At 50.6% G+C, this 15571-nt stretch overlaps 1 protein-coding gene across 1 annotated transcript in view; it reads right to left on the reverse strand.

Moving 5' to 3' along the window:
• Atp11a (ATPase phospholipid transporting 11A) overlaps positions 1 to 9546 on the reverse strand; it is a 113496-nt gene extending 103950 nt beyond the window's left edge. Inside the window, exon 1 of the mRNA XM_032919443.1 lies at positions 9239 to 9546. Within this exon, the coding sequence (XP_032775334.1) occupies positions 9239 to 9277 (39 nt within the window). The 5' untranslated portion in view covers positions 9278 to 9546. The remainder of the gene's footprint in view (positions 1 to 9238) is intronic.
• Between the last annotated feature and the right edge of the window lie 6025 nt (positions 9547 to 15571).

A 15571-nucleotide genomic window follows, 5' to 3' on the forward strand; every position in this document is an offset into this window, starting at 1 on the left:
GGGCCTGCCATGCCTCCTGACTCTGTCTCTGTGGTATGTCGGAGAAACCAAATATCAACCAGAATATTCCTCCGGCACTTGCAGACAACAGCAAGCCACAAACATGACTTCAGAGAGGTGCAATGTGTGACTAGCACCCCAGAATCCCCGAGGTGAGACAGGTCCCATGAAGGGAAAAGACACATGGTGCAGAAATACCACAGCAGTGACAGTGAGGCCGCCACATCCATGAAGCCGCCCTGAGCCCCCCTGCCTATATATATACTATGGAGACCACCTGCCTATATATACACTATGGAGACCACCTGCCTATATATACACTATGGAGACCACCTGCCTATATATACACTATGGAGACCACCTGCCTATATATACACTATGGAGACCACCTGCCTATATATACACTATGGAGACCACCTGCCTATATATACACTATGGAGACCACCTGCCTATATATACACTATGGAGACCACCTGCCTATATATACACTATGGAGACCACCTGCCTATATATACACTATGGAGACCACCTGCCTATATATACACTATGGAGACCACCTGCCTATATATACACTATGGAGACCACCTGCCTATATATACACTATGGAGACCACCTGCCTATATATACACTATGGAGACCACCTGCCTATATATACACTATGGAGACCACCTGCCTATATATACACTACGGAGACTGCAGCAGGCTGGTACTATCAGGAGCTAGGACACCAAGTCTCTCCTCTACATACACTGAAGGGGGCACACAGAGAGGTGACTTCTCCAACAAGGTAAGAGGAGCTACCTCAAATTGGCAGCATGGCTAGCAGGTCCCAGTGTGGTCGCATGCAAGGTTGGGGGAAGGACACCACAATGCTCTGGGCCCATCCCCACCGAAAGACAAGAGGGTCACCAATGGGCGTGTGGCCTCCTCTAAGGCTCCTAAGCCTACAACCACTCCATTACACGGGTAAACCCGGGGTTCTTGTGGAAGAACGCAGTGCTCCTGCCCGAGGGTGTGGGCCTTTGGGCCCAGATCCACCTATCAATGTCTCTCTCCTGGGCCCTTTTCTCCTTTGTTTGAGGTGGGCTCAGTGAGAGGAGGGCAGAACCCCACTGGCTTTTGATCAAATTCAGTTTTCATAGAACAAACTTTCTCTTAAAATTTTTTATCTTCCAACTTAAAAAAAGCTGTTTTCATTCCCTTTTCAAGTTGGAAAACAATTCTTTATAACACACACATGCACTTTACAGTGGGTCTGCATCAACCCTCAGACCGGCACCCGCATGGAGGCACTTTACAGTGGGTCTGCACCACCCTCAGGCCTGCACCGGCGGGGAGGCACTTTACAGTGGGTCTGCATCAACCCTCAGACCTGTACCCACAGGGAAGCAGCTGCGTTTGCCATCTGGCTCTCCTTCAGTCCCCTGGGAGAGAAAATGAGCTCAAAGGCCACCTGGATGCACCTGAGAACAACAGAGAGTGGCTCACACAGGACTGGAGGGCGAGGACCGTGACAGCGTTTGCCAGGTGAATGAGGTCAGGACATGCAGGGGCATAGGTGTTCTTGCCAGTGACACCTTTGTTTGTGAGAAATTATCTGTACCCGAGTCACAAACTGGGCCAGGCACAGTGCCTCTTGGCTCTCCTGGGAGGCTGAGGAAGGATTTCAAGGCCAGCCTGGGAACACGGTTTTTAAACTGGACAGGGTCATGTACAGTGGCGGCACACACCGTTAACCTCAGCACTCGGAAGGCAGAGACTGATGCATCTTTTTGAGTTTGAGGCCAGCTTTGTCTTCACAGAAAGTTCCAGGCCATCAGGGTCTACACAGTAAGTCCCTGTCTCAACAACAAGAAACACTTGGATTGGGTCAGACTCTCAGTGACACCAACCCCAAGTACTGATGCTCCTTTAGAGTCTAAACTAATACTGGGCGCACTGGGTACCATGCCATCTTCTGGAAGCCTGGGTCACTCCAGAAGTGTACCCTTCCCCCACCCTGGAAGCAGAGCCCATCCCCAAGAGCAGCATGGCTCAACCCAGGAGGGCTGCTCACTGCAGTACTCTAAGTCACTGCAGAGTGTTCACCAGATGTCCAATGTGCACGAGCCTCTTGACGCATCCAGAGAAGGGGCCGGTTCTGACACCCACAAACGTTAAAACTACACAAAGGAATTATTTATGACAGCGTCAGAAAGAGTAGAAGGTGGTTACTACAGGTTTTAGAACAGAAATGTGAAAATAAAGTTTTCTGAATTACGTCTGTCTGGCTCAGTGTGGTTTTGTGTGGGGTCTGCCACTAACAATTCCTGCCCATGAAATGAGAGGAAGAAGGACTCAGCTGCTGCCTGTAAATGTCGATGGTTCCCCACTCCACTTTAAAGATGCTGACGGCCAGTTAAGGGACTGACAGCGAAGAGAGTGACTAATGGGCATAGTGTTCACAGTGCCAGGTCCACCAGGAGCCCGGCCACTGAGGCCAGTGCTGGCCACTGACTTCCACATCACTTTCCTCTTCAGGAGGTACAGTGAGAGGGACCTCCCCACCTCAGTCCAGCACTAAAGCTTGGGAGAGAACGAGAGTGTGTGCACACGCACACAGACACACACACACACACAGGCAGAGAGAGATACAGACCATGTCAGTACAATAAGAACTTGAAAAGCAGCATGCAAACTATTTTACCCTCATCACACGGGGGCCCAAACCAGAAAAGCCTGAATCCTTATCAGTGGGTGAGAGACAGGTCACAAGCCAGAGACAGACTAGGTAGCTCAGAATGGACCATACCCGCACTGGTAGCTGTACCCTCCAGCAAGCAGCAGGACCATAAAGAAAGAATCCACTCGTATTCTGGGAAAGTCAGAAAGTATGGATTAGTCTAACAGCCTAATCCAGGACTAGGTCCTCAAAGACACAGAACTGGATGGAAAATTCCTTCCAAAGGGTCACAGTTAACTCTGGGGGATTAACTATTTAAACTCTGTGGTTTTTAAACCAGGTTCTGAGAGGCTGCTGCGCTCCCAGCCCCCAAGCCCTGAACTCCAATGAAATGACAGAAGAAAACTGGAACCCAGCCCCAAGAGCCCAGTCAGGTGGCGTCGGTGGGGTGGCAGCAGTCCACAGGGGAAGCACAGGACAGCAGTAGAGGCATGAGGGCTAAGAGCTCAGGAACTTGGCTTGAAGGGCCAGAAGCCTTTAGGTCCAGTCTGCCCCACATTCCTGGGACTGTATGCAATGAGCTAAGGAAGGAGAACCTAGCCGTGTGCGATTCTGCTGATGGAGATTTAGAGACGTTAGCTGCTGGTTCCAGCTCTTAGCAACACTCCCTTCAGAACTGCCCTGCAGCGCTTGTTCCAACCACAACTAAGAAGATGGTGCAAGTCAGCCATTGGCGGTCACAGAGCAGCTGTACACAGGCCTCAGCACAGGATCCCTGGCACGCACAGGGAGGTTACCTCCTCCCAAGATAAGAGAGCAACAGAGACAGGAGGCATCGGTGCTGGGGCCAGGGTGCTAGCAAGGGGAGAAAAGTTCACAAGGCACCTAAGAGTGCATAGGCAAGCAACAAGGCAGGCACCAGGCACCAGACGCTCAGGGCCCCATGGCCTCTGGCCCCACAGTCTCTGCACTTGACCTTTTCCTCCACACTACCTCCACACTGCTGGGACACACTACCCAGCCCAGACTCAGTCAGTCCCTAAGTCCTCAGAATGCTCCCAATGGGGCCCACTAAACCAGCGCTATGGTTTGAATACAACACATCCCCTGGCAAAAGGCTCATGGCTTGGCCTCCAGCTGCTCGTCAGTCAGGAGAGGCAACTAGACTATAATGGCTCTGACCTGATCAATAGATTAACATGGTAATGAATTCAAATACATGGGGTCCCTGGAAGGTACTGGAAAAAATCGGGTGACTGGGATTGTGCCCTGGAGAGACAAAGATGTACCTGGTCTCTGGGACTCCTGGTTTGGTCTCTGGTTCATTTCCTCTCCCCACTTCTGTCTCTCTCCTTTCTCTCCTCCCTCGCTTCCTTCCTGGCTACTACCAAGAAGCTAGCCCTTCGACCTTCATGTAATCCCACCATAATGTTCAGTGGACCTTGTTTTCATGGTCTGAAACCATAAGCTAAAAATGTTTCAACTGTTGTCTGTGACGTCTCCCAGTAATACTGGCTTGTGTTGTTTGCCTCTCCATTCTGAGGTGGCTGCCCAAGAATGGGGGTCTCCATCTGACATAAAGTGTGAGAATGTACACTGGGAGATGCTTTAGTCAGGGCTGAGGGGTGCCACTGAGGTCAACAAGATCCTAGGATGAACGCCCCCAAGGAGAGGGGTAAGACGAGGTGGGAAGGAGGAGAGTCTGGTCAGCCCCACTTGGTGAGCCATTATAACAACGGGCAAATGAAGACATTGACTATGTGCCATGGGGTAGATGATGTCACCTAAATAGGGGGAGGGTTGGGGAGGGATCCAGAGTACAACCTACAGAACTGGTCTCTGTCAGAATGGGATCTGTTGTCCCAAACCAGGGAGGAGACTGGGACAGAAACAGCAGAGTTGTGGGCTGTGCATAGGTGTATGCAGTCTGCTTCCTCTCCAAACATCCAGGCAGGTTTTCAGCTGTCCCATGAAGAGGGAGCACAGGTCTGTGGAGGAGGAGGAGGACAGCACTTACGGTGCATCGACCGCACAAGAGGACCATGTCCTAAACACTGTGGGCGCCTAGGAGTGGGCAGCACTGACAGCCCTTGCTTTACAGACCAGGGAGGTGGAGCCGAATGTGAGTGGGGATCCAAGAGACAGAAGCCTAACCTCCAGAGCTCTGCATCCACCCGGAGTTCCTCAGCCATCAGCATCCCAGCCAGGCAAAAATAGTACCTACTCGATCTTGTCATATTTCCAGTGCTGTATAAACGGCTCTATTGATTTGTGTTACAAATAAATAGTACTCTTACCTGCGTTCAACTTGGTTAGAAGAGCGTCTGTACGTGTGAGACGGAGGGATCTTGCATCCAGCCTGTCTGTGTCAAGCATAGGGTGCAGGCGCCCATGAGCAGCTTGTGTGTTCAGTTTGGAGCACATCCTCAAGCAGAATTCCCCGGTAATGATCACTACACGTGACTGTTAAGGGTCGCGCCACCTCAGCTAATTGTAAACCGAGGACGGTGTTCTCATTTCTAACTTAACGGCTGTAACAATGTAAGCCTTTCTCCCCTGAGTTACTAAATGCAGTCTCTGGCATGAAGTAAAAGCATCCGAGGATGGCTTGTCCTAATGAGCAAACACTCGACAGATAGAGCTCTCCACAGGACAATGGGAAAGCTTCCGGGCAAGGAATAACAGAAAGGTTATTTATTCAACCTTTAACATTTAACATAAAGGTTACATATACAGCTGAGGCGGTTGCTCAGAAACGTCCAATCAGAGCACACTGGCCTCTGAAGGCAGGCGGGCGCCAGACAAACTTGTCTAGCTGCCGCCTCGTTTAAATGTGTGTTAATTATAAACTTTACAAGTCCACCCTATAGATTGCTACCACTGTTTTGGACATGGACCGTCCATTAGCCTGGGGTTTGATGCCTAAGGAATCACTTATTTCAAATACCAGAAGGCCTTGGTGGTTAAGTGGTTTCACTTTGTATCCGGGAATATGGACTCTGGGGGCTGAACAGGAAGATCTGCATCCCCAGAGCTGGATTAGGAGCAGGAAGTCCAGTGAGTTAAGTCTCTCAGAACAGGCAAGCTCACAGTGAACCCTGATGTCTGTGATGCAAACTACTTGGTAATAAAAATGAAGAAGCCAGACGTAGTGGCATACGCCTTTAATCCCAGCACCTGGGAGTCAGAGCCAGACTGATCTGTGTACTGAGTTCTAGGACAACCAGAGTTACATAGTAAAACCCTGTCCAAAAAGAAGGACAATGAGGAGCAGGAGAAGAGGATGGGGAAGGAAAAGAGGAAGGAGAAGATGAAGGAGAAGAGGAAGGAGGAAGAGGAAGAGGAGGAGGAGGAAGAAACATGCATGCTTACAAAGTTCTAAACTCTGGAGAAGTATAAAGTAAATGCTTGAAGTCCTCAGGAGCCCAAATTGTCTTTTTCTAATATAAAGAAATGTAGGGGCTGGAGAGGTGGCCCAGCAGTTAAGAGGTGCTCTTCCAGAGGTTTGACTCCCAGCATCCATGTGAGCTCACACGGTCTGTAACTCCAGACTGTTCAAACAGACAGATGCCGGTGATCCTCTCTGACCTCGGCAGGCATCAGGCATGAACATAACATGTTTACATATGTTCGGGCAAAGAGGCCATTCACATTAAATAGCATAAAAGGGAAATCTAAATGAGCAGCCCATGGAGGTGCAGCCTGCTGTTCCGGCCATGATGAAGGTGAAGCAGGAAGAGCTCACACTTAAGACCCACCTGGATACAAAGAGAGTTCAAGGCAGGCCTGAGCAACTTAGGGAGAGCCTGTCTCGAGGAAGTGGAAAGGCCTAAGGACATAACTCAGAGGTAGAGCACTTGCCTAGCATGTAGGAAGTCCTAGGTCAATCGCCAACTGTCACCAAGAAAGGAAGGGAAAGGGAGGGAAGCCTCAGGCTTTCCAGAGTTTTCTGTCTTGGACAACGAGTGCTGCCTACAAAGCAAATTTTAGAAGGCAGAGGCTCTGACAAGACGTGAAACCTAATAAACGAGGTCCAGCCCCCATCACAGAAACACATCACTCCGACGCGACAAGATGGAGCTTTTGACCCGCAGGGATTTGAGAGGAAATCAAATCCCTTCAGCATGAAGCAGGAAAGGAAAGGGAGAGGGCCTCCATGAGGGGCCTGGCTGGGAAGGCTGGCCCTAGATAACCTGTGCAGCTGTCCCTGTTCCACACCTTGCTTTAAATTATTTTATCTTTGCCAAGGTATGAATTATACCCACCACCAATTCCTTCCCCACAACTCTCTCGGGAAAGCCCTGTATGTAGGGAACCGAACCCCACCCCCTTTTCAAAGGTCTTGGGGGTCAAGTAGCCAATTCATTTCATCCCAGCACTGGGAAGTCAGAAGCAAGCAGAGGTCTGTGAGGCCAGGACTAGCCTACTGTACATGGTGAGATCCAGGCCAAGCAGAGCCACACTTAGGGAGATTCTCTCAAAAAAATAAGTCTTTGAAGGGTTCCTGAACCCCCCACACTGCTGCTCAGCTGAGCTCTCACTGATAGCTGGGGCTACGGCCTGCCTAGAGCTGCAGGAAACCTTCCTTAGCAGTGGGTGCTGGTAAACTTTTTGAGCCTCTGGGATCCAGGCCCCATCCTTACCCCTTTTCTAGACTAAGACACTCAATCTTCACAAGACCTGCAAGGCGCAAGTTGACAAGAGCACTGAGGCAGTGCACGCCGGGTACATGGCTACAGATGGAGGCCTCTTCTAGCTTCTGTGGGAAGACTCCGAAGATGCTTCCTCTCAGAGGGTCCTGAGACCCACACTCCTCACCACACATACTTAAGAGGAAGTGTCACTGGGTCCACACGTGCTCCCTAAAATATTTAAGATGCATGCTATGATGTAGACTACACACGGCTACTACATGGTTCATGAGCTGTGCACACGGCTATGTGACTGTTCAAGCACTGTGTAGTGTGGAGCTAGACTGGGCCTCGCCAAGGCAAGAGTTCTCTTTCATTTACCTGCCTGTACTCACGACCGGAAACTGACCCAGCACAAAATACCTACGACAATGTTCTTCTCCAGGGGCTGACGACTCCACCTTTAGCAACCTCGGGCCTCAGAGGAAGCAGTGGTACTTTTATTGACCTCAGGAATTCTGACTGTGTGAAGGGCAGCAGGCTACAGAGGAAGAGAGGCTCATTTCTGTAGAGTAGGTTGCATAAACCATGAGACGAGAATACCCAATCTCTCTTTCTCCTCTTACTAAAGAAAATATAATTTGGCCTCACTTCTTGGAAGATAACCAGAATACAAGGAAACAAACCATAACTGTTTCAGGGGTGGGGGAGAGTCAAACTAATTCCGTGGCTTAGACTCTAGTTTAAAACCATAGGTAAAAGTGGCTGTGTACGCACAGGAGTGTGGCAGAGAAGTCAAGAGAACGCACAGCAAGCAAGGAGGTAAAAAATGAGATGAGAGAGAAAGAATGACATCCCATAACTTACATTCCAGATGGATTATCAAATAATTAAGAGTGGCAAAGTTCGTTAAGGAAAGCCTGCAGCCTAGATCACTTGGAAAGTAAAATCGTATGGCAAAAAGAAACGAACGTGAAATTTTACCTAGATTCAGGAAATGTAAGGTAGCTGAAGGCTTGCCTAAGAACAGTATGGAAGTAAAAGACAGTACCAAGTTTAAAAAACAAAACAAAACAAAACAAAACCGAGTCCTGTGGCCTTGGGAAGCAGGCGGGTCCACAGAGAGTCTTTACGGGGACCAAGAGGACCACCCCTCCCCCTTTCATTTCATGGAGGAGGGCTGCAGTTTTCTAGTCTCATTCTTACTGGAAAGCCGAAATTGGAAGGAAATTAACCAGAAAAAGAAAAAAAAAAAACTGGGTAAATTCCCCTTCAGAAAAACCCACATCCAAGGCCAAGTGTCCCGCTCAGAGAAGCCAGAAAGACAGAGAAGCCAGAAAGAGCCGGCTCTGGTCCCCTCCGTACCCAGCCCTCTCTCGGCACGCGCTCTTCAAACCTGTGACCACCCGGCGCCAGCTGCGGGACAATAGGTCCTTGTGTCCAGCTTAGGGAAGAGAAGTTGTCCTGGGGCAGAGTCTCTCTCCTCTGTACACACACCCACTTTGCTCCGTCCCGACTGATGGCTGCCATCTCCCTGGTCTCCCCTGGTGAGGCACTCGTCACTAACCGCGCAGCGGCATCCAGGGGAGCCGGGAACTGCGCACTCCGACCTGGCTGGCTACTTTCAGAGATGGCAAACTTCACTTCTGACTCCCCGGTGGAGGCTCTCCGCTTCCCCGCAGCCCCGTACACATGTCTCAGCCGGTCCCCGTCCCCGCGTGGGCCCGCTCCGCTGCAGCTGAGCGCAACCTCCGAGGATGGATGTCCCTCGACCCCGGGATCGACCCGGCTACAACTGCCTTCCGGGTGGGCCCGGGCGAGCGCAGGTAGAGCGCTGCGGGGACCCGTCCGCAGGACGTTCCGGGCCTGAACCCCGACCCCGACCCGACCCGACCCGGACCCGACCCCGACCCCGACCCCAGCCCCATGCTAGCGCGCCACTCACGTATCTGCGCACGAGCGTCCTCAATAGGCTGCAGTCCATGGTTGTCGCTCCCGGCTCCGCGAGCCCCTGGGCTGCGGGCGCTAGCGCAGCCGCCCCGCCCGGTCACGGCCTGGGCGGCGCGGGGGGAACCCGCGGCCCCTCCGCGCTCATGCCCCGCCGCCGGCGGCAAGGGACTCGGCCCGCGCGCAGGCGGCTCGGAAGGCGGCCCGCGCCCGTCGCTGCTCCCCGTCGGGCCGGCGCGGCCTGCGCTCGATACTCCGCGCCTGCTCCTCCCGCGGCCGCCGCGCCTCTGGAGCCGGCTCTGCCCCGCTGCGCCCCGCGCGTCACGGGCGCGTGTGAGCATGCGCGCCCGCAGCCCCCGCCCCGGCCCCGCGCGCCCCCGACTCCCTAGCGCGCGCCGCCCCGCCCTGTTGCTTCCGCCTCCCTGCGGGGCGGGGAGGGAGCTGTCATCGCCCCCGCGTGGCTTGTCGGGTGCCGGTTCTCCCCGCAGCTGGTTCCTCCCCGTTCACTCCTATTCTAAAAAGGAAGCCTGGCTGTGGGCCTACGAGGCAATGGCGGGTGCGGTGGGCCTGGGTCCCTGGGCCTGTGGGTCACACCTCCTGCCTGGGGGTGGACAGAAGACACAGGATCCTCAGGTGGCTACAGGGTGAGGACACTACCATCCCTTTTGGGACTTCCTCCCTGGGAGACCAAACCAAGCATGTCCTGATCCAGCTCTGGTGACGTGACTCACTACTCTACCTGCTGCTGGGGCCTGATATCTGTCCTACCTTCCAGAACCAGGCCTCTGGCAAGACCCTCCCTCCCCAGGCCTGGGTTTTACCTCATGGTCCAGCGCCCTGTTAAGCGCTTCCTGCTTATATCCTACAACTATTTCACCTCGGCTAGCACCTCCAGTCCCGGGGAAGGTTGTTCTTTACTGCCCAGCTGTGAAGTGGCACGCAGCTGTACAACCTTCCTTACCTCAGGCTCAGCCCTAATCTATCTGATGTTTACTGGTTCTATATCTCTTGCTTTTGCTTCAGATGACTGTAGAACCAGAGACTAGGGATCTGCAGTGGCCGATCAGGAGTACCAGACCCGGGGATTAGGAATGTATTTGAGACCATTCTGACAGGGATTGGAGAAGATCTGGCATTGCTACGGTTTGGATTAGACACGGATGACACCAGCGCCAGTGACTAAACAGACCTCCTGAGACACCACAGTCTTGCTGTCCACCTGAGTTCTACCCCAGTGTCTCACCATGTAACACCAGCTACAGACACCCAGACAGCCTCAGGGCAAAGTGTTCTCTCTCTGGCCTTCCTGGACTTGCTGTGTGAGCCTGGTTAGGTTGGTGGCCGGCTCTCAGTGATACTCCTAGCTGTGGTGTAGACTGTTGAGGCCTCTGTGTCTAGGGACTAGCAGCTGGCCTCTGCGTTATGGCCATAGTCCTGTGGCCCTGACTGTGCTGTTCATGCATGTGTCTCTGGTGATGTTATCTCTTTCCTACGGTGACTCCGTACTGCTGGGCTAAATTGTAAGCTTCTAGTGGCCAATTACAATTACAGTGGGTATTCCTGGCACAGACCTGTCTCGGGATAAAGCCTTCCTGTCATTAGAGAATGTTCTACTCGGAGGCATGTTTTATTCTTTCCTTCCTTTTTCCTTGTTTGGATTTTTGAGACAGAATCTTCATCCTAGGCTGTCCTCAAACTCCATGCAAACTGCCTGCCTCATCCTCTGAAGTGTTGGGAGTACAGTGAGCCCTCATGTCTTATTCCTCATACAGAGCAACGCACTTTCCTAGTGGTGCTTCAGGAGTGAGGGACTTCATCCTCTGAGCCTTCACCCTTTGTGGGGGACTCTCTGGCTCCCTCCAGCTGGCACTATTCATTCTAGCGAGTGTCTGACTTGCTAATGAATACCGAGAGGAACATGCTGGATGTTTAGTGAAGGTTTCCTTGCTCTTAAGAAAGGACCTGGCTTCCCTTTTAAGAATGGACGCCGTTGTCTGGAGGGGATGCCTACTGCTTTGCTCCCTTCAGACACCAGAGGACCAGAGGTGGTAGCCAGAGGAAAGTGTTCATGCTGGGGACAGAAGCATGATTCTGGTGAGAAGATCCTGAAGTGTCATAGACCCATTAACCCACCCTAAACAAAGACTTGGTAAAGAGTCAATGCAATACCAAGTTGAGTTGGGTTTTCTATTACCAACAGACGTCAGCATTTTAACTTGGAACCCCCAAAAAGAACTTAGGACGTGGTTAAAATAACAGAAACTCCAACTCATTCTGGGAACCTGTTAGTCATTGCTGTGTAACAAGCCACTACCCATGCAGGAGGTGTTGAAGCAGGTGGGGAAGCCAGTGCTGGCCAGTTCTCCCGGGCTTGGCAGGTTGGTCTGCCCTCCCTGGTGTTGGCTGGGAATCTCAAAGCTACTGTATTTTTTTGGAGGCTCTGCCAAGGTAGGAATGTCACCATAGCTTGAGTCACGTGTGCAGTGTCCCTGAGATGGGAACTGGGGTTGGGAGAGCAGGCTATTCTTTTCAGATGGTTTCTTACAAGTCAGTGAGCTAGCCTGGGCTTCTTCACACAGCAGTTGGGTTTCTCAAGAGACAAAATGAACATTACAGAACCACTAAAGGCTGCGTTTAGAGGCCCTGAAGTGTTCCCTCTGCCACACTGTTCTGGAGAGAGATCATATGCCCTCTGCCTCCCTCCACAAGGAGCACGAATAAGCCATATTTCCACGAGAGCCTCTGGCCAACACTGCTGCTCTGCTCCAAGACAGCAGGCCACAACCAACAGGAGGACATCTTGTTTCCTGTGCCCCGTACAATCCCTTCCAACTCCCTGACCGTTTGTCCGAATTCTTCTTCTTCAGAATAAACTCTCATTTGATCATCTTTCTTTGGTACGTCCCCCTCCCCTCCACCTTTTCAATCTCTTTTAGTTGCAGGTAATGGCTTCTCCCCTTATAGTCACTCACATTTAGTGGCACCAGTGAGACCATGGACTCGTTTGCTCACAGCAGCTTGTCTAACCCTCATAGATGGTGATCATGTGGGGAAGTATTTTTTTAGTGATGTTTGCCCTGGACGGCCGCTCTCCGTCCTGAGCACTTTCCTCCGGGCTTTTGAAAGCTGGCAGTTACAGCTACTGAGCCCTGAGCTGGTGAGGAAGGTTTCACTGGGGATGGCTACTGTCATCGATCTTCCACTCTTTGGCACAGCTAGGGATCTTGTATGTACAGGTTCTGGACAAATTGTGAAAAGATTAAATTACACATAGACTGCCACTTCAGCCACTGAGTTTCAGCAGGAAAAGCAAAGGGAGGTCGGGAAGCCTTGCCAATGAGAAGAAAAGTTTACGGTCTACAGCAGTCCATTGGGGGCCCTGCGGCTGTGTAACATCACTGTGGGGCGAGCGCCCAGACTCTGGATCATGCTAGCCAGCCAGGCTCTGCAGCACTTCCCTGGGATGTACCCAGGAGGGAGTAGTGGGTGATACCAGAGTTTATTCATTTATTCTGAGACAGGGTTTTGCCACGTAGCTCAGGGCCTTGCTTAGGGTTTCTACAGATAGGAGGACTAAGCACTCTGACCAAAAATCCAAAAATAGCTTGGGGAGGAAAGGGTTTATACTTTCACAGCTCTCAGCTCACTACTATCATGGATGGAAGCTATAGTCAGGGACTGAAGCAGAGGCCATGGAGGAACACTGCTTACTGGCCTGTTCTTCATGCTTTGCTCAGCCTGCTTTTCTGTACCACACAGTATGGCCTGACCAGAGGTGGCACTACCCTCTGCCCTCCTCCCCTACTCCCCAATGGGCTGGGCCCTCCCACATCAAGGATCAATCAAGAAAATGCCCACGGGTCAGTCTCTCAGCTGAGATTCCCTCTTCCAAGGTACCTTTAGATTTGTGTCAAATTGACAAAACAATAAATGAATAAATAGATTAATAAATAAATTAATTGGGGTTGGGGATTTAGCTCAGTGGTAGAGCGCTTGCCTAGCAAGCTCAAGGCCCCGGGTTCAGTCCCCAGCTCCGAAAAAAAGAAAAAAGAAAAAAATTTAATTAATTAATTAAAAAGCCTAGCACATCTAGGCTAGCCCTAAATTCATGATCCACCTGCTTCTTCCTCCTATATCTTCCAAGTGTTGAGATTTAAAGTGTACACCATAGCTGGCCATGAAGGTTTAATAGTTTTACAAAACTGAGTCATAAATCCAGGCAAATTTGAAACACATCTGTGAGCACATCAGAAAGATGGTTACAGCAAGATGGGGGAGCTTTTCCCTATGCCTCAGATGCTATCTGATGTTATACTTAGCTTGGGGGTTGGTGGAAGCTGGTGGTCTGCTAAGTCAATAGACTCTGAAAGGTGTTTATTAATCACAGGACACGGCTACAGAAGGCTATTCAGGGGACTAAAGGACCCTCCACATTCCGACCTCTCCCAATTGCCAGGTCTCATCAGCTGATCCCTGCAGATATGGCCCATCCAGGAATTCTCCTTGATGGGCCTCTGAAGTTTTGCCTCTGTTGTATGATGGGTCTTTGCTTCCTCAAGTATCAGAGGGGTCCATGGTGCCTCCTGAGGCTCTGTTTACCCAAGTGGTTGCCTGTCCCCCAAGGGAGACTTTTGGGGGCTTAGTTTGCTTCTCTGCATCCTATTTTCCTCTTATTTTTCAGAGACTATGTAAAAAAAAATTTAAAAAAAGGTATGCTAGGAATTGTTTAATTTTTCTGCATGCCCCTATCTTAGCTTCTAAAGGATCAATGATTTTTAATCCCAGTTTTCTTAAAAAGAAAAACAAAACCAAGTTCTGCAGTGTGTAAAATTACCAATAAAGTAAATGAAAGCAATCTGCCGTGCCCTTTATTTGAAAAGTAGTTTTAATACAAACTGTCATTACTTGTCTGACAGACTGAATAAATGGCAGGCAATCCGGAATAGGGGTTGGACGGTCATTAGCGCCCGTCATTATTCGAGGTGATTTGGGTTTGTGCCTGAGCAAGCCTCTTGGATATTACCTAACAGGGCTTTAAAGGATGTTCTATTTATGGGGACTTTCCAGAAAATAAAGCAAATGGTCTCCCTTGCCCTATTTACTCTTATAAATAGGAAGACAAAATGTTATTCCTTAAAATACCTTCCATTTATTGTAATTTGTGAGAATATTTTATCGGTTTTAACTGGAAATGACCTAAGTGTACTCAGAACGTGCTGGATATGTCAGTGCGTGCCTAGAGTTCTAACACTTGGGAGGCTGAGGCGGGAAAGACAAGAATTTAAGGCCAGTCTCCCTCACAGAGGGAGGACTTACATCAAAAAAGATAAATTGAAAATGCCAAAAATGTCCCCTAAAATCTCAACCCTCGGAAGGTGGAGGCAGGGGATTGAGGAGTTCAAGGTCAGTCTTCAGCCACGTTCAAGGCCATGAGGGAGCTCAAAACTGAAGGGACAGAAGGAGGGTGGCTCAGTTGGCAAAGTGCTGGGTGCGTAAGCACCAGGACCTCAGTTCAGATCTCCAGCGCCTGAGTGAAAACCCAGTGTGTGGACATGGGGCTCCACTTCCAGGGAGGCAGACACAGGCTATCCCGGGCCTGCTGGCCAGCAGGTCTAATAGGAACATGGATCTCCAGGTCCAGTAAGGACCTGTCTCAAAATATAAGGTGGAGAGAGATAGAGGAGGACACCTGACATCAGCCTATCGTTAGGCGTTTGCACATGTTTTTGTGCATTTACCACAAGCACAGGCTTGCAAGTGTGTGTGTGTAGGCTATATGAAGTGAGGAGAACTGTAGGATTTCATTTATAAAAGTTTAAGGGCCCTAGAGCTACCGAAGTCAGAGCAGAGAGCAGGCCGTGGGTGCCAGGAGCTGAGGTGAACGGGCAATTGGTGTTTAATGAGGCCGTTTCAGCTGGGAAAGCAGAACGTCCCAGAGAGAAACGGGATAGCTGTTGTGGTGTTGCGTGACCGGGCTGATGACTCTGAAGACAAAATGTTTAATGTTACATAATTTCTATCACATTGAAGTCAATTACTGTCCTAGAACGAGAGTGATAACTTTATGTGTTAATATTCTATTATTCTGGCTTCAGTTTCAGAAGACAAAGCTCGTGGGCTATAAATTTTTTTTTTTTCTGTTGAGGTGAAACAGAGTACGTATGAGTAGGGCTCTAGGCAGACATTCTACCCAGTCATGAAGCCATCACACATCAAATCCAACTCTTTCCCACCCCATCCCCACCCCCAATACCTAGTAATTGCCGTTCTTTCTGATCGCTTCAGAGTCTTTGGCTTTCCACCTAGAAAAGAACATAAGGCCTTTGTCTCT

The sequence above is a fragment of the Rattus rattus genome, chromosome 13 (assembly GCF_011064425.1).
Source record: "Rattus rattus isolate New Zealand chromosome 13, Rrattus_CSIRO_v1, whole genome shotgun sequence".
NCBI classification, from domain to species: domain Eukaryota; kingdom Metazoa; phylum Chordata; class Mammalia; order Rodentia; family Muridae; genus Rattus; species Rattus rattus.